The 19,179-nt window shown below is 43.8% G+C and overlaps 1 protein-coding gene across 2 annotated transcripts in view; it reads left to right on the top strand.

The window, feature by feature from the left end:
* The window catches only part of ILDR1 (immunoglobulin like domain containing receptor 1), a 32,784-nt gene extending 16,751 nt beyond the window's left edge, over window positions 1-16,033 (top strand). The window contains exons 4-8 of one of the 2 annotated variants that reach the window (XM_018045036.1): window positions 2,941-3,060; window positions 3,341-3,487; window positions 9,940-10,071; window positions 10,290-11,131; window positions 15,249-16,033. In XM_018045036.1, the coding sequence (XP_017900525.1) occupies window positions 2,941-3,060; window positions 3,341-3,487; window positions 9,940-10,071; window positions 10,290-11,131; window positions 15,249-15,290 (1,283 nt within the window). In that variant the 3' untranslated portion in view covers window positions 15,291-16,033. Of the gene's footprint in view, window positions 1-2,940; window positions 3,061-3,340; window positions 3,488-9,939; window positions 10,072-10,289; window positions 11,900-15,248 lie in introns of those variants that run through there. The other variant, XM_018044980.1, reaches the window with a different exon arrangement.

Below are 19,179 nucleotides of genomic sequence, written 5' to 3'. Positions count from 1 at the left end.
GTAAACATCAAACATGACATCTGAGAGCTATGTGTGAAGCATATGCATTCTTTGTGGGAGTACCAGGAGTAGACTCAGGTGTCAGACTCAGGTGTAGGTCCGTGTTCTGCACTCACAAGGGTTGTGAACTTGGGCAAGTCCCTTTCATTTTTTAAGCCTCAATTTCTGTAAGGTGGGACTTGCCATAGTACTTGTCTTGTGGAGAGTTGTCAGGATTAAGTAGGATGATATGTATAAAGCACTTAGCAAACCACATGTGTGTGGTGAACTTTCGTTATGACCATTCAGCACACCTGTGAATGAAGGGCCAGCACCCCACATTCCTGGGGGGAGTGGATTCCATGTCCAATGGATTATTGGCACAGAATTCAGAGCCTGTTTCAATGAGCTTTATGTATAGTGTTAAAGAAATATTGACTGGTTAAAAGTGGGGGGGAAAGTGGGAGAATACACCTAGCAGGCTACTCAGGGTACCCATAGCAACAATCTGAAGAAATCAGTGAATATTCTATGACTGTTTAGAGGTAGATCAACCTAGTTTAAAAATTGTTTCCAACTTTGTGAATAGTACTTTGGCTGCAATACGTAAGTCTGATCTGTTTATATTCAACCTCTGACCTTCCCAAGTCAGCCCTTGAGCGTTCAGCCTTAGGGAACATCTGTCCTTTTCCAGCTTTTAGGTGCATCCTCAGAGGTTCAGGGTGACTACTTTTTCCAGAGCCGAGAAACTTAACTCTGATCTGACCCCAAAGTTTAAAGTCTCCTTTACAGTTTTTGAAGGACGAACATCCCCATAGGTGATAGTCTCTGATTTTCTGTCATTTTCTTTTTCTTTCTAAATGGATAACACTGTCCACTACCCCTACTCCCAACCACCTTTGCGTCAAATTCTGCCTCCTTATTCCCATGGGAAAGTGGTATTTCCCCTTGGCTTTAATTTCTATCTCCAGGATTGTAGTGACTTCTTGGAGCCCTTGTTTTCTGAAATTTTTATGCCTGTGTTTGCATCATTTGAGAAGACCCTGTCAGATCAGTTCTTGGATCATTTGAAATATTAACATATCTGAATGGCCTCATTATTCTGACATCCCTGAAATAATCTTTGTCTCTAGTAAAATTGGGGGAGATTTATAATACACATTAACCTTGGAGGGTGTATTTCCTCCAAAGCACTTTCACCATTTTTCCAAGTCTGGGGTAAGCTTGTTTCTGGGAAAGGCAGCAGGTTGGAAAATCATGAGTAGGAAAAAAACCATAAGGATTGACGTAGAAAGAGAAGGAAAGAGAAGTCAAAGTTAGCTCCAGTGGTGCATGACCTTGCATGTTTGTTTCATTTCCTCAATAAATATTTCTTGACAAACAGATAAAAAAGAATTGCAACTATGACTGCCAAGTAATTAGGAGCAAATCTATAACTAAGGTCTTTAAGAATTTGAAGGTGTCCTCTGGTACTTTGTGTGGCTAAAGTAGCTTGGATATGGGGGCTACCCTGATGTCTCTGACTGGACGTTAAGCTCTTTCAGGACAGACACAGCACAGGTCTTGTTTGAGCTTCCACAGAGTCTGACATAGTGCTGGACCCACAGAAGGTCTTTAGAGAACATTTGCCTTTAATGTGAACATAACCTTCATCTATCTTAATGGGGTAGACACTTGGTGCTCACAAAAACTCATTTTTTTCTTGAGTAACACTTACTCTGAAAATATTGGCATTTTATCCTTACTTGTTTCTCAAGTTCATCTCAACTGTGCCATCAAGATTCAGAAGTATATGTTCACAGCTGGTGAGGAACCCAAGCTGTGGATTTTCCTACCCAGTTTGGAGAAGACATTAGAGCTTGGTGGTTGAGGGCACCAGCTTTGAGGCAAGACTGAAGTTTGAACCTACCTCTGTTACCTCTCTCTGTTCCAGTTTCCTCTAGTCTTAGTTTCCTCATCTGATCTGTAGCTAATAATCCTACCCCTTGTATCAGGATTAAATTTGATTGCATAAGCAAAAGCCCAAAATATTAGTGACTTAAACAATAAAAAGTTAATTTCTTCCTTGGTGGCTCAGTGGTAAAGAACCTGCCTGCCAATGCAGAAGACGCCAGAGAGTTGGGTTTGGTCTCTGGGTTAGGAAGATCCCCTGGAAGAGGAAATGGAAACCCAATATTCTTGCCTGGAAAATTCCATGGACAGAGGAGCCTGATGGGCTACACAGTCTGTGGGGTCACAGAGAGTCAGACATGACTGAGCAACTGAGTAGGCACACATACAGGTATAAATTTGGGGCTAGACAGATCAGAACTAGTGTGGTGGCTCTGCTCCATTAATTCCTCAGGAACCCGAGCTCCTTCCCGCTCACTAGGAATGTCATCTCTTTCCTTATGGTCCAAGATGGCAGCCATCACATTTGCTTTCCAGGTAACAGAGTGGAGGAAGAAATGAAGAAAAGAGCAAAGATGTTCCCAAGCTGTTTTCAAGTAGGTTCCTGAGAGCCATCATGTGACACTTCTGTTTATATTCTGTCCACCAGAACCGAATCGCATGTCCATGCCCATCTGTAAGAGAGGATGACAATTAGTGACTTTATTCTGGATAGCTAAGTATTGATACATGAGCAAAAATTCTATGACCATGAGAGAAAGGGAGAATAGACATTGGGAGGTAGCTGGTAACCTCTACCTCACCCATTTAGAGAGTTGTGGAAGGAAGGAAGTGGGGTGATGTATCCTAACTCCTTTCAGGGTACCTGGTAGAGCTCACTAAGTGGTCAGTTTTACCACCTTTATGCTGTTCGGAGACAGAAGAGAATCTCAAAGGAAGGAATAGAGGCCTTTCTCTATGAGAGGCCCTTTTAGGATGTGGAAGTATAATGTTGGGGACCTGAAGCTACCAGAAGTCAGAAACCCATGCCCTCTCCTTTAATTGCTGGCACTTTCCCCTTCTTCACTGCAGGAGCAGATCTGGTGATTAATGAAGTGATGTGGTGGGACCATGGAGTGTATTACTGCACCATTGAGGCCCCAGGGGACACGTCAGGAGACCCAGATAAGGAAGTGAAGCTCATCGTCCTGCGTAAGTGCTCTTGGAGATTTCTATTTGGCCACCCCCACTGGAACACTTTTACATAAAGGAAAAAAAAAAAAAAAAACAGAAACAAGCAAACCTAGGTTTATTGTGGTTGGTAGCCAGACTCTGAAGTTACCTTACCAAAGCTAAATTTTTAATTCTGCGTGTATATTGCTCAACCTTACCCTATAGGTCAAGAGCTGTGTACATCAGACCTTTAGCATGTTACAAGCTAAAGCATGCCCCTGCAGATTTAGTTCCACCTTGCTTGGCTTGCCCCCTGCAGACTGGCTGACCGTGATCTTCATCGTCCTGGGAGCCCTCCTCCTGCTCCTGCTGATTGGAGTGTGCTGGTGCCAGTGTTGCCCCCAGTACTGCTGCTGCTACCTCCGCTGCCCCTGCTGCCCCGACCGCTGCTGCTGCCCCCAGGAAGGTGAGAGGGGACAGACGGCCAGTGGGATGGAGTGGGACGAAAGTTGAGTGCCCCAGACATATCAATTTCACATGACCACGTCAAAACCTTGCATTCTCCCAGTTTCTTCTCCATGCCCTTCTCATCACAGGCTCAGAGGTCTTTGGGCTCAGTTCAGAAAATTATGCTTAGGGAAGCCATAGAGCCAGGCAGGAAGACTTATGCTTGTTCACCTTCTAGACTGCCTAAGGTCCCCTTCAGATGGGTCTGCCCACTGGTGTCCTTTCCTCAGCAGCCCTGATAGGCCTGTGCTCCAGTATTTGCCCCCACCTCTGACCTTGCTTGGACATAAGGTGGCTGGAGGGAGTGGTTTGCATGGAACAGTGAGAGAGAAGGCCACTTCCTAGAGATTACTTGAAAAGAACAGATCAGAAGAGAGAGAGGTGTTGGAGCAGGGCTCCTCAAACTTAAGAATCTCCTGGAGGGCTTGATAAAACTTGGTTGCCAGCTCTGTCTTTGGAGTTTCTGATTTAATCAGTCTTGGGTGGGCCTGAGGATTTTTATTTCTCAGAAGTTCACACTGTTGGTCTGGGGGCCACACTTTGAGAGTCTCTGTTTTAGACAAAGGAAAGAGAAGGCAGGAGATCTTGCTCTAACAGTGATCTTTCTTTGGGCTTGAATTTGGCCTTTTATTAATAAAACAGAATTGTGACATGCCCTAAAACGTTTGTTGAAGACAAAAGAAGAAAGTTTATTCCACAAAGATCTTTTCTTACTGAATGGATGGAGCAGAATCAGCAGCTTTAAAGGAAGGATTTTTTTGTGTTTTAAAGTAGCATTTCCTTTTCCTGGTGGTATAAGTAAAGTATTACCTTGTAGAAAATCTGAGAAATTCAGGAAAATGAAAAAAACTGATCTGAGCAACCAGATATAACCACTGTTATCATTTTGGTCTATTTGAAGGATATTAAAAGAAACCCAGAAATTGGCTTTTAAGATACAAACAAAACCTAATCTATAATGTCAAGGAGGTCAATGGTCTGGGTCTGGTTTCAGGCCTGTGTTCTGAGGTTGCTGTCTTACAGGAAAAGAGAACTAACTTTTATTGGGTGTCTGTTGTGTGGGGCCTTTGCATATATTTCCCTTTTGAATCCTCACAACCCTAGAAGGCAGGTATCATTGTTATTTAACAATGAGGAGACTGAAGGTCAGAGGAGTCACACAAAGTAAGTAGCAGAAACAATGCAGTGTTGCATTCGTTCTCATCTGACTTACAGTACGTGAATTTCCCACAACAGAGGCTGCCACAGCCTGTCTGTGTAGATAGCTATGGGATTGGCTGAGATGCCAATAGGTTCCTTCAAGAGATGAGAAATAGCAGAGAACTCGATATTGGGCCATGGAGCTCCTTGCCTTTCTATCCCTCCTCTGGGAAGGAGGCCATGTAGGAGTCACTGCTGTCGCAGACTGAGATGAGGGAAACTCTCCCAAGACACTTTCTCGGAATCCCTAAGCCTGTGGGGCACTCAAAACAGGCAAGGGCTAGGGACACAGTCAGCACCAGCAATAAATGTGTCCACTGTCCGTAAGCTGATCAACAGGTTCTGGGAGAAAGTGGTTTCTCCCAAGTGGTTAGATTTCATTTAGAAGAACTGGTGAGATAAGGAAATGTGGGCCACAAAGAAAGATCCTTGAACTTGAGCAGATGAGGTCACTTTCAAAGTGAGTCACCTGGGGAGTCTGTCCTGAGAAATTTGGTGACAAGAGGAGATTACATGGAGGGGGCAGGACTTGTCAAGTTAAGCTCTTGGATGGGGAAGAGGGTGGATGTAATCGTGGTTTTGTTTTGTTTTGTTTTTAAATAAGGTAACCCTAAGCAAAGCTATGGTTTTTCCTGTGATCATGTATAGATGTGTGAGTTGGATTGTGAAGAAAGCTGAGCACTGAAGAATTGATGCTTTTGAACTGTGGTGTTGGAGAAGACTCTTGAGAGTCCCTTGGACTGCTAGGAGATCCAACCAGTCCATCCTAAAGGAAGGCAGTCCTGGGTGTTCTTTGGAAGGACTGATGCTGAAGCTGAAACTCCAATACTTTGGCCACGTCATGCAAAGAGTTGACTCATTGGAAAAGACCCTGATGCTAGGAGGGATTGGGGGCAGGAGGAGAAGGGGACGACAGAGGATGAGATGGCTGGATGGCATCACTGACTCGATGGACATGAGTTTGGGTAAACTCTGGGAGTTGGTGATGGACAGGGAGGCCTGGTGTGCTGCGATTCATAGGGTCGCAAAGAGTTGGACACGACTGAGCGACTGAACTGAAGCATACTTGTAGATGGAGAACCAAGGCCAGTAGAAAGAAAGAGAAAGAAAGCATTATGAAGTGAGGCAGTGACTGAGGAGGGATGGAATCAGTGGGAGTGACATCAGGACTACCTTTCACTGTAAGAGAGGGAAAGAGAAGGAAGCCTGCCCTCTGGAGAGAGAGAGGAAGTTAACGCAAGGAATATGATTAAAGTGTAAGGGAAGAAGCTGGGGGAGTGAGTTGACACCAGCCTGTCTCGATTTCAGCAGATCAAAATTCTAGACACAAAAGGCAGCTTCGAGAATGACGTCAGTGATTCTTGAGCTTCTGAGACCACAGCCCACCCCCACAACCTGCTCCCACTTTCCAGTGAGAAGACCAGGGAGGAGTAAAACAAAAATGACACCAAAGTTTAGTAACCCGACTTCAGCTGAGGGAAGTGGGGCCTAGACAGAGATTTCCACAATTACATACAGCTTCTTAGTGGTAAGCCTTGGACTAGTCCTAGGTCTCTTGATTCCATGTCCAGGACTGGTTCCTCTTCCTTAACAAAGACATGTCATCAGCTGAAAGTTCATACTGAGGGGAAGGCATCAGAAGTGGGGAATGTTTAAACTGCCTCTCTGGAGGAGGGAAGCAGGGTTGCTGAATCAGTCAAGGAGATCTACACATATTGGAAAAAGGGCAATTTGAGGTTGGTTGCCTGACAGTGGAGCCATCATGGGCCCAGGAAGCATGGACTGGTTGTTCCCAAAAGCTGAAATAGAAAGGGTTCAAGGGGTGTGAGATTCTAGGACGCTTCTGAGGATGTCCCTGAAAGGACTGCCAGTCAAATCAGTATACTATGTATACTGCCAATATATATAAAAAAAAGAAAAAGGACTGTATGACCTATGGGTCAGGGAGGGCGAAGAACACTCTGTAAGAGTGGAGAGGGGGTGGTAAGGAATGGAAAGAAGTTGGAGGTCCTCAGGGTGATTCAGGCACCATGGGTGATTCACGCAGAAGATCCTGGCTGCAGGTCTCTGGTAGAAGGGAGGTGTTGAGTGTTATTTCTGTCACAAAGGGTGATCTTAAAGCACATGCCCCAGGTTTTCCTCAGAAATGAAAATAATTATACTTTTGATGATTTAGTCTCCAAATGTGTACTTTTTGTCTTCTATGGGATCTAAGGTGAAAGTAGTGACTTATGTTGACCATTTGTTGTAACAACATGAGCCACGACCCATTGAATATTTGCCAGTATTAGGCATTTCATAGTTATTACCTCATTTAACTGCAACAACTTTATGAAATAGGTATTATTATCCCTGGGGCTTCCCTGGTGGCTCAGATAGTAAAGGATCTGCCTGCAGTGTAAGAGACCTGAGTTCGATCACTGGGTCACGAGGATCCCCTAGAGGAGGAAATGGCAACCCACTCCAGTATTCTTGCCTAGAGATTTCCATAGACAGAGTTGCCTGTCGGGCTACAGTCCATGGGGTCACAAATCAGTCAGAGATGACTGAGTGGCTAACACTTTCACTTCACTACTTATTATCCCCGGCTCAGAAATGAGGATGTTGAGCTAACATACTGTGGAGACTCAATCGAAATTACACAGCTAATACATGCTGGGATTCCAGTTGAAGTCCCTGTGACTCTTAAAGCCTGCGTTTATGGAAACCTATCCTTGAGGACCATAATTCTCAGAACGTTGTTGAGAGTTGTTGAGAATCCACAGTAGTCAACTCCAACTCCTGCCTTAAAGTCAAGGAGCTTGTTGAAAACATGGATTTTCTCACATTATATTTGACTGAAGGCCAGTCTGGGAGTGGGATCCAGGAGTCTGTATATTTAACTATCTCATTAAAGATGACCAAGACAGATTTTACACCACTGAGGTTCAGAGATAACTTATTAGAAGTCATTTAAGGCTTTGTTAATTTCTCCATGTTTCTTATTTTATTGCTTGATTTGCTATTAGGTGAGCAACAGAAAGCCTGATAGTCTAGACTTCCCCATTGAGCTATTTTTTTTAGGGACAGGAGGGCAAGGTAGAAGCTCAGAGACTATATTTTTTCACTCCGTTGCATTAGGGAAGGGAGGGATCCTAGAATGAGGTGGTGGCAGTTAAGAAGGAAGCAGGTGGGTTAATCTTGGTAATGTGTGAAAATTTGACAGGAAGCCTGATGGAAGATCCAGAAAAGTCTCTAGGAAGTCATCTCTGCAAAGGGTCCCATTAATTAAGAAGTAATTTGGAGAGCAAGAAGAGAAGCCCAACTCTCCTTTTCCCTCCTATTGAATTAGAGGTGCTGAAAAAGGAAGTGGCCCAAAGAGGGAACAGTACCATCGGGAGGAGATCAAGATTCAGTTAAGAGGGGTAGGGGGCAGCGAAGGTTGTTCCCAATGGGATCAGGTGTCCTGAGGCCCTGGAAGCAAGATTAGTCTGGAGTGAATTTTGAAAGGTGTGGTGCTGAGGAGAGAAAAATAATGTGAGAAGGTACTGCTGGGAAAGGGTGCTTTTTTTGTTTTTTTGCTTTATCACATAAAGGAGTCTGGGGACTCCGCAGTTTGGCAGAAAGAGTAAAGGCTTGACAGACAGACACAGGGTCACACACTGCCTCTACTGGTGGTCACCAGCTGTGGGACATTGGGCTGGGAATGTAACCTCTCTAACTTTCTCATCTGATGCTCACATTTAAGAGATTTCTCTGAGGATTAGTTAACTCATGTAAAGTGACTGGCTCATATTAAGGAGGGCATTGTATGTGCTGAAGGTGGCATGTTATATGGAATTGGGGGAGGCACGTGTTAGCAAGAGGAAGAGGAAAGTGCTGAGTAGGTGAACTTGTCTTCAGAGGGTCTGGTGTGCTGTCCTCAGGCATGAAGGTGTGTCAGGTGGGTGAGCTGCTCTAAGCTTGTATCTGACTTCCTCCAGGCTGGGCTGTGACTCACCATCAGGGCCAGAGCTCCACAAAAGTCTGGGGGCTTGGCTACAACCACTTCTTGTTGTGTTGGAAGTTGGTTTTATACTGGAGCCATTGAATAGCCTTCCAGATGACCCTTATCTGCTGGCCTCAGCAAATCCCCCACCCTATGCTGGGTCCAGAATGCCTGTCTTTTGCCTCCTCGTACTATGGTAAGAGGAAGCTCTGGCAGAGCTCTGTAGCTTTAGGGGCATTCAGAAGGTTGGAGAACCCAGGAAGAGGTGAGAGTACCATGCTGGGGGCCTGAAGTGGGCACTTCCTGCACTTAAGCACACAAGTGGATAGACCTGGGACTGTTCTACATGCATGTATACACAGGGACCTTGGGAGACATGTGCACTCAGTCACAGAATCACATGAGCAAAACAACTAAATGCATTTGTTTTTAATTTGTATGTGCTGTGGGTTGTGTGCTTCAGATCAGCTGCAGAGGGGACTGGAGAAACATTTCTATGGACTCTTGGGCTGCTTTTTTTTAATACTATTTTCTTTGCCCTGAAAGGAAATGGTATTTCCCTTCTGTCTTTTCTGCCTCTACCCCACCCATTAGATATTCCCCTTACTTAGGGAAAACCCCAACATTTAATAAAGTGAGGAGAAGCATAGTAAGGATCTACTTCAGGTTTTTGCATTCTCTGCCTTCTTCCCCGTGGTTTTCTCCCACCCAGGGCTGGCATTACCAGCTGGAAACATTCATCAGTCCCTTTTCCTTTACCAGTAATTCTGCCCATTGACCTCAGCATCTGTGTCCTTTTCTTCCACTCTGAGCAGGTGATCCTCCCAAGAAGCCCCTGACTCACCACCTCCTGAAGCCCTTTGCATCTGTGCCTTCTATATTTGGTCTATAGCCTGAGATTTCACTGCCTGCTAAGATCTACATTTCTACCTATACATCTTGGGTGACCTTGGAAATTGGCAGGACGATGAAATGATTCCAAGACTAGGAAGTCAAGTTTCAGGAGGATATTTCCTAGGGTGCAGGTCCTGCAGTCTTTCCAGGGAATTTATTCCCAGAGTTCTGACAGAGGAACAGTGGATTCACTACTTCCCTTAACCCTTCCACCCATATAAGAGAGGACACAGAAAACCTCAAGGAGAGAAAGTGGCCTCTTGGCAAGGCTGCTGGGTGGAGAGAAGTGAAGTGGGACGTGTGGGCCTTGCCCTGGCTCAGGGTCTGCATTTCTCCCTTCTCCCCTGCAGCCCTGGCCCGCCACCGCTACATGAAGCAGGCTCAGGCCCTAGGCTCTCAGATGATGGAAAAACCCCTGTACTGGGGGGCGGACAGGAGCTCCCAGTTTTCATCTTATCCAATGAACCCACTGCTGCAGCGAGGTAAACCCTGCCAGAGATTTGGGGTGGGAGAGGGTAAAGGGCAAGGGTAGGAGCATGGGCTGCATCAGGGCCTTCATGACCAAACGGGGGGCATCTTTGTGATGGAGGACGCGAAGGTGTAGATTCATGCTAAATAAGGCCGCACTTGGGGGCCCTGATTCTGAGGAGTGTGTTTTGGATGAGCAGTTCTGAATGTTCTTACTCTTGTTTTCACTCAGATTTGTCCCTGCGATCCAGCCTCCCCGAGGTGCCAGTGACCCAGGCAATCTCTCACCCTCCCATCCCCAATGGTGTCCTAGAGTATTTGGAGAAGGAGCTGCGGAACCTCAACCCAGCCCAGCCTCTGCCACCTGACCTCCAGGCCACGTCTGGCCACCCCTGCAGCATCCTGTCCTCCCTGGGCTCTGAGGTTGTGGAACGCAGAGTCATCCACCTGCCTCCCCTGGTCAGAGACCTGCCAGCTTCGCGGAGGACCAGCAGCTCCTCCCGCCAGCAGTGGCTCCCTGCACCGCCATCTCCCCCCAGACCCTGGGATCTGAGGGAGGGGAGAAGGCAGCACCGCTACTCTGATTTCCACCAGGAGCTCCGGGATCCTGAGGCTCAGTGCTGGGAGCTGGAGCAAAGGGAGCTGGACCGACTGCGGCGTGGGAGGCACCGCGGCTCCAGGCATCGCTGGTCACCCAGGCCCTGGTCAGACAGGGACAGCCTCAGCGACGGCGACGGCCCCTCATCCAGTGAGGCCCGCTGGCGGCCCCGCCGCCCCCCTCTCCGGAGCCGGAGCCGCTACCCAGAGAGAGATCCCCGCGGGCCCAGCCCCAAGGAAAGCGCTCAGGGGCACCAGAGGCGCAGGCCCCGCAGCTACTCCCCTCCCCTGCCCTCTGGCCTCAGTTCCTGGAGCTCCGAGGAGGAGAAGGAGAGGCAGCCCCAGAGCTGGGAGACCCGCCGCCATCGTCGCTCGTGCTCCCCAAACTGGCCTGAGGAGAAGCCACCCAGCTACCGCTCGCTGGATGTCAGCTCAGGCAAGAATGGCAAGAAAAAAGGGAGTGTGAAGAGGCGCTTGGTGAGCCTGGGGCTTCCTGCTGAGGGTCGGGAGTGGGCAGTAAGGACTCTTCATCCAGGCTGACGCAGGCCACCTCATACGCCTCCATGGAGGGCCCCGGTCCCTGTTTTGCACTGCTCGCCCTCTGGGCTCCAGACACCTCGTGCAGAGTTGGAAGGAACTGTGAGGGCTCAGGGCAAGCTTGATGCTTCAGGAGGGGTTTCCTGGCCCCAGCCTGGCTCCACCCCTCATCACGGTTCCCTGAGGCCAGCTGGGCAGGGTCCCCCCATTTCACAGGGAGGAAACCAGGCTCAAAATAATTAAGTACCTTGTGAATAGTAGAGCTAGGACTCCAGGGCAGGCCTTCAGGCTGCCTTGCTTTACTTAGCAACAATTTCCATTCCCCAGATTAGAACAGTGGGCCTGACAGGGTGCAAGGGTCTGTTGTATTTGAGGATGCAGCCCTTGGAGACCCCTCTGGAAAGTATCATTACAATGATTTAGAAACAGACCCAAAACGAAACAAAAAACCTGATATCCCAAATATGGGTCAAACTTTAGGATTCTGTGAACAGGCAAGGTGCCAATGTCAGAGCCTGAAAGGGGTACAAAAGGAAACAGGCTTTTTAATGCCTCTGAATATAGACCCTTTTCCACTGTAAGGTGTGACTTTAAAAAGTCATTTATAATTAATATACCTCAGTGATATAAACTTGTCTCTTGCAAGTTATGCTGGTTGTTGCTCAAAAATATTCATGAATTGCCTTCAGAACCAACTTACAAGCTACTCACAAAAATCTATTTCTTTATTCATTCAAAATCCTTTTTCTGTTTTGTTTCTGCTGAGATAAAAGGATATGACCAATACAGTATTGTAAAGTAAAATAAAGTAAAAATAAAAATTAAAAAAAAATAAAAGGATATGGAGCAGGTTGTGAGGGAGGTTCTCAGAGTAGAGGGATATTAGAGGAACAAGAATTTTAATCTCTCATGCACTTTGATACAACTCTTGTTTGGAAATGCAGGTTCTGCTGTGCCTTGTTTTAAAATCAGTCATCTGTGTAGTGTGTGCAAAGAAACAGGCACCTTGTGAGCGCCTCAGTGCTGGTCTCTCTAGGGAAGAACCTTGGTAAAAGAGTGATTTGTGAGGAAGATAGTGAAGGCCCACAGGCATTTCTGAAATAATTGATGGCAATTATATTCTCACAGATGTCCCATGAGAGAGGCAAAGAGTAATAATGAAACTTATGAAACTAAGTGGCACTGAGCCATGGACATTTATGCAGTGTTTCATTTAATCCTTTCAACACCCTGTTCATTTACAGTGGATACAACTCTTCCATGTTACCAGTAAGAAAATTACATCCTGAAAGAAAATACAAAATCAAACAGAGTCAAGACAATCACTGTTACTTTGGTCATATGGTTACTAGATGGTCTCTTATCTTCACTGTAACAAAGAAAAAATTAAAAGCCACCTTCAAACCCAAATCCTATTTTCTTCTAAGTTAAAGAAGAAATTTAAATTTTCCTTTATTTTCTTCTAAATTATATAGTTTCTTGTAAGTGAAAGAAGGGTGAAGTGAGGTATCAGTTATGTTCTGGATGTTGGGATAAGCCATTTCTAAGTCTTATTTCACTTAATCCTTGCAACCGCCCTGTGAGGCTTAGTGAGGTTAAGTAACATGCTCAAGGTCACACAGCCAAGAGGGAGTGAAACCAAAATTTGAACAAAGCCCTTTAACTCTCAAGCCTGTGCTCTTTTCAATTCATGCTGCCTAATTAGAAAAAAATCTGTGGGGCAATGTTTTCTTGTGACTTTTATTTCTTCCTTATTTTCTGAAAGTATTATAGCTTCCTTTATAGTACACCTTTCTTTATAGTACACCTTTCATCAGGGTGTACACAGAATCATTCTGTCATAAGCAAACCAAATTTTCAATTGTAAAGTTGCTTGTGAGAGGAAAAGTCCACTCAAGATAATTCTAAAGGCCTTCATTATTTTGGATTTCGCTGAGCTTATCTCCAAAAGAGTTTTCACTTCAATTTATCACATTCAACTGTCCACTCATATCCTGAATGACCAGAGGCCCAGGACCAAAGCTTGATTTAGAAGGGTGATTGGTTTGGAGGGCACCGTGTTTTGTTTGTAACTTGAATTTTGAATGCCTTTGTTGTTGTTATTTAGTAAGTTGTATCCAACTCTTTTATGACTCCATGGACTATAGCCCACCAGGCTCTTTTATCCATGGGATTTCCCAGGCAAGAGTACTGGAATGGGTTGCCATTTCCTTCTCTAGGGGATCTTCCTCAACCAGGGATTGAATCTGTGTCCCCTACATTAGCAGGTGGGTTCTTTACTTCTGAGTTACCAGGGAAAGCCCCTTGAATGCCTTTAATGGGGCCAAAATTTCATTCTTTGCTTCTCTCCTTGATGGGGCTGGAGGCTTTCAAAACACCTTCTAACGTTTAAAGTCTTTGGAGCTTGCAGCTAATTTTAGAAGTTATAATATATTTGGGCCACTAGATGGTGATCTTTAATTATATATAACTTGAAGTTTCTCTACTCAGGTTGATAAAATGTATCACTATTAAGATTTGTTTAAAAAGACTTATTTATGGCCATGCTGGCTCTCGGTTCTTGTGCCGGGCTTTCTCCAGTTGCAGTGAGCAGGTGCTGCTCTCTATTGCGGTGCATGTGCTTCCCGTGGCTTCTCTTGTTGTGCAGCACTGGCTCTAGGGTACACGGGCTCAGTAGTTGCAGCACGTGGGTGGGCTCTAGAACACAGGCTCAGTAATAGTGGCTTACTTGCCCTGTGGCATGTGGGATCATCCCAGACCAGGGATTGAACCCACATCCCCTGCATTGGCAGGTGGCTTCTCAACCACTGGGCCACTGGGAAAGCCCTCAGGCTTTCAGCAGGTGCAACTTTGCCATAGCTTTTTACAAAATACTTATTAAGAATATTAAATATTCAGATGCTCTAGTGGCTGATTTTCCTGATGCCTGGTCCCCAGGCTGGGGAGCCTGACATGGGGCTCAGAACACTCACTCCTGTGGAAGAACTTCTGCAATATAACTGTTCTCCAGTTTGTGGGTCACTTACCCAGGGGGATACGGGATTTGATTATATTGCAGGTCTGCACCTCCTACCTGTCTCACGTAGTTCTTTATGTGTTTGGTTCCAGGAGGTATTTTTTTATAGGTTCCAGTTTTTTGTTTTTTTTTTTCTTATCGATGGTTATTCTGGAAATAATTGTAATTTTGGTGTGCTGATGAGAGGAGGTGAACTCAGGGCCTTTCTACTCTGCCAGTTTGGCCACTCTCTCCCATCCCACATCATTTTGATTAGAAACCATGTCCCCTAAAACTTTCTTGATAAAATGGAAACATACAAAATTTTTGAAGCAACATGATGTAGTACATACATGTACATTTTGAACACTATGTTTTGAGACAGATACCTTGCCATTCCAACAAGAAAGGTCACATTCATTGATGACAGCTGTAGATATTCAAAACTAGAATAAAAATAATCTCCAGTACATAGAGAAATATGAGAAATGAAAACCATGCTCTTTGAAGCCCTCGTAGCACAAGATGAAAAAAACCAAAAGATCAAGTGGAATAACTTCTGAAGAAAAGTCACTGAGTTTGGTCAGCAAGAGGTAATTAGTGATCTGAAAAAGTAACTTCAGAGAAATACCATGGTATGAAACTGAACTTTTTAGGCAGGGTTGAGAACAAATGGTTCAGGAGAATATAATTAGAGAAAAGAAAACTGGGTCATGTCTTAATGAATGAATGATAGAGAGAGGTGCTGATGAATGAACAGGGTATCTTTTTTTCAAGAGATTTAAAGATGTCAAAAGTCAGTAAGAGGCAGAGTGAATGAGAAGTTTTCAGAAGTTAAATGTGGTTGAGGGAGGCTTAGAAAGGTAGGAAAAGCAAGAAACCAAAGCCAGGGGGAGAAACTGGCTTCACGAAGAGTTAAGAAGTAATGTGATAGATTCAGAGCTGCTGTCCCAGCAGCCACCACTCACTGAGGATTTGCACCCGAATCAAGCCCACTTGTGTATTGTACACATAGACAATAGAGCACAGCTGACTGGATTTTCGTGTTCTTATATTCCCCAGGAGAGAGAGAGCTCCCATAGTGGAAGGAGTGTGGTCATTTAGTCACCGGGCACAACTCTGCTTCTGTGGCGACTTTGCAGCTCCTGTGTGTCAGCAGCATCATCTAAATTTCCAGTTGGCTTGAGATGGACACCGCAAGTTTGTATCTAACATCTTTGGCTTAGATTCTGAGAATCAGATGGAAGAATTTTATAAACAAAGTTTGAGGAGTTAATGACTGTTGTTTTAACCTTGGTACACACTGCATATTCAGGTAGTCAGACTTGTAATGAATCCTAACTGGGATGTGGTCCCTCAGGAACTTAGTAACCTGAGTCTTCAACTGGGTCACATTGCTCAGAACTGCGGCCATTCTCAAGGTGAGAACTCAGGAATCTTTAAGAGGAAATCAAACATGTCTCAGAGCAAGAAATCTATGGAGCACTATAGGGAAATTTCCATGGAACCTTGTCTTCCTCGATAGCATATCTAGAGGATCCCTTCATGTTATGAGTCCACTTTACTGCCCCCAAGACTGGTCCTGAGTGCCTTTGAGGGTTCACGCAGAGATGGCACAGGAAATGTTCTAGCAATGTGCCCTCTCACAGGCTATTTATTGCAAGTGTACAAAGTCACAGAGAAGCACTATTGCGCCAGTTTTATTCCTTTCCTTTGTTTTCGTCTTGCTTTTTTCTTTTTTTTTTGCCTATATCTGTATATATATTTTTTATATAGTATGTATCCATTAAAATCACTTTAAATGCTTTTGGGGAATAGCACAGTACATAAATAAGAAGTGAAAGGTACTGGCTTGAGGATTCTGTCCTAGATATCTATTTTGATGCATTTGAAATTAAGCCTTCCCCGACTAAGGCTCAGAGAAGAGCCAGACCAACCCGATAGTTGTGGAGCCACCTTTCTCTTGGCACGATTTAGCCTTGCGGGGTGGGGATTTCCCAAGTAAAGGCATCCAGACAGGTTTTGCCACTCAGTGCCCCAGGAGGAAGGATCTGTGCCTCTCTGTAACAAGCCCTACATCTCTCTCATTTTCCTTAGCCCCCTCTGGTGTCTTCATGAATCCATTTGTGCTTCATGTAGAGACTCTCCTCCAGCAGACCATAAGGAGATGTCCTAAGATGAAGTGTGTGTGAATACATGTGTGTTCCTCAACAGTATCTTTATGTGTATGGCCTTAAGCTCATTTTAGATCCTTTTGTATTGACATCTATTTTTTCTCCATCCATTTTTCTATTAATTACATATTGGAGAAAACTGGTTAAATGCCTGCACTGGGCAAATGTTTCTTTGAGATTATTTTAATATCCATAATGTAACTGAGTCTAAGTTGGCAAAATAGAAAAAAATTAAATTTTTAATAGATAATTCAGTAACTGAGAGACTTCTGGTCCGGACAAGCTGACATAGAGACAAACAAGAAATCTGAAGAGTGCTAAGAAGAAAGTGAGCTGGTTTGGGAACCCAGGACCAGATGACAACACAGAGGCAGGGCATCTTGCGTCCCGCAACCAGCAGAAGGCAGCCACCCCGACCTGGTCTTTTCTGACTTACCATCTGGCAACAGACGGTAGTCTAGTAGCTTGTTCTTTCCCCTGGATCTAGTGGAAGCCCCTCTTACAACCTCAGGGAAGAGGGACCTACTGGGAGTCCTGTCAAAAATAAGTGACCAGGGGAAGCATTCTCCTTCCCTGCTGAATCAGAGATACCTCTTTTCTATGGAGAGATGCTGATGTGGATGGGAGGACCCAGTAAGCAGGTGGCCCAACTGGAGAAACCTTAATTGACCCCAAGGGCCGGAGACTTTCCTCCTCTGCCCAGAGATATGAGGGCTCTCTGGTGGAACCAGGAGAAAGAACCTGTCTCAGCTAGTAGCCTTATAGTTAGCAGCTGGGTCCAAGAAATCACTTTATTCTCCTCCCTGCCCAGAGAAACCTGGGTAGCTGGAGGTGGGGCGAGGGTTACTGACTGAAGACTTTCCCCACCCCCCTCCCTCATCAAGAGGTATCTTGGCAACCCAGCCAGAGGAAATTTCAACCCTCAGGCAGTCACAAAGTCTCTGAAAATTAAACAATTAGTGGAATCAGCCCACAAAAGTAGGCTAAGACTCATGTCAAACCTAAATAGAGTAACTTCCTGTGAAATATTTAGAACTCAGATTTTCATAACATTATGGACAAAATGTCCAGGATATAAATCAAGAAACAAGAAAAATCACAACTTGAATGAATGCCAACACCAGGATGACTCAGATGTTGTAATTAGTCTGATAAGAATTTAAAGTCAGGCATTATAGAAATGCTACAATAATCAATTACAAATTTACTAAATACAAGTATAAAAAATCACAGAAAAGAAATAGAAGTTATGCAAAAAAAAACAAATGGAAATTATAGAACTGAAAAATAGAAATTTAAGACTTACTAGATGGGCTCACAGTAGAGTAGAGATGATGAATCAGTGAACATGAGGACAAAACAACAGAATTCACCCAATATGAATAATAGAAAAGAGATTGGGAAAAAGTGACCAGAGCCTCAGGGACCTGTGGACTAATAACAAAATATCCAACATTCATATCATTGGAGTCTAAGAAAGCAGAGGAAAAAGAAGAATGAATAAACATTTGAAGAAACAATGACTGAAAACTTGCCAAATTTGATGAAAAACATCAACATAGAGATTCAAGAAACTCTAAACAGGATAAATCCCAAGAATCCATGTCAATACACATCATAATTAAACTTTTGAAAACTAAAGACAAAAAACCTTGAAAGCAGCCAGAGAAAAACAATGAAGTCCCTGTAGGGAAACACCATATGAACAGATTTCTCATGTGAGATCATGAAAAAGGAAATGTCAAAATATTTTTTAAGTGCTGAAAGAAAAGAACTATTGACTCAAAATTTTGTATCTGGTAAACCAGTTTTTAGAAATGGGAAAATAAAAACATTCACAGATGAAAACTAAAAGGTTTTGTGACTAGCAGATAAATCCTGGAAAGACTGGATAGAAGTTCCTGAAACAGAAAAAAAAGGATAAAAGGAAACTTAAGCATCAGAAAGCAAAAGAAAAAATAGGTTAGAAATATGAGTCCATACAATAGACATTCTTTTGAGTATTAGATAGTATTATAATTTGTTTCAGTCATAAAATATGATTTATAAAACCCCAAAGGGGAAAAAAAATCTTGCAAAAGAAATGGGAGTTATACAGTGAGTTAACAAAAATAGGAAAAGGTGAGGAAGGTAAAGAAACCTAACTGGAAGTGAGGTTTCTATACTTCCTTTTAAGTAGTAAACAGTGTGATACCAAGTACAGAGTTAGAAGTAGTATCCAGAGCAACCATATGAAAACTACAAAGAGATGAACTCAAAAGTGCTATAAATAAATCAACATGAAATCTGAAAACATGTTCAAGTAACCTGCAGAAAGATAAGAAAGAGAATAAACAGCAACAACATCCAAAAGAAACAAGTAGGAAATAATAAAATCCTAAAGTGCTAACTAACATAATTGCCTTTGTTGTAAACTGTCTAAATATGCCAATCAAAAGACAGATTAGCAGAGCAGATTAAAATATTAAAAATAAATCCAACTATATGTTCCATATAAGAAATTCACTTTGTATTCAACTACAGGTAGCCTAAAGTAGGATGGAAAAGATACACCATGTACACATTAATAATAAAAATGAAAAGCAGTGACAGTATTAAAATCTCCTAAAGTAGACTTCATAGCAAAGAAAATTATCAGAGACAAAAAGATATTATATAATAGTTAAAGGATCAGTCTGTCAGGAAGACAATATACTAATGTGTATAAACTAAACCATAGAGCTTCAAATACATGAGGCAAAACTGTTAAAGCTGAAAGGAGAAAGAGAAGAATCTACAGTTATTGTTAGGAACCTTAACATTGCTCCCATTCAGTAACT

The sequence above is a fragment of the Capra hircus genome, chromosome 1 (assembly GCF_001704415.2).
Source record: "Capra hircus breed San Clemente chromosome 1, ASM170441v1, whole genome shotgun sequence".
In the NCBI taxonomy this organism is placed as follows: Eukaryota; Metazoa; Chordata; class Mammalia; order Artiodactyla; family Bovidae; genus Capra; species Capra hircus.
This window is presented reverse-complemented; position numbering and strand designations above follow the sequence as displayed.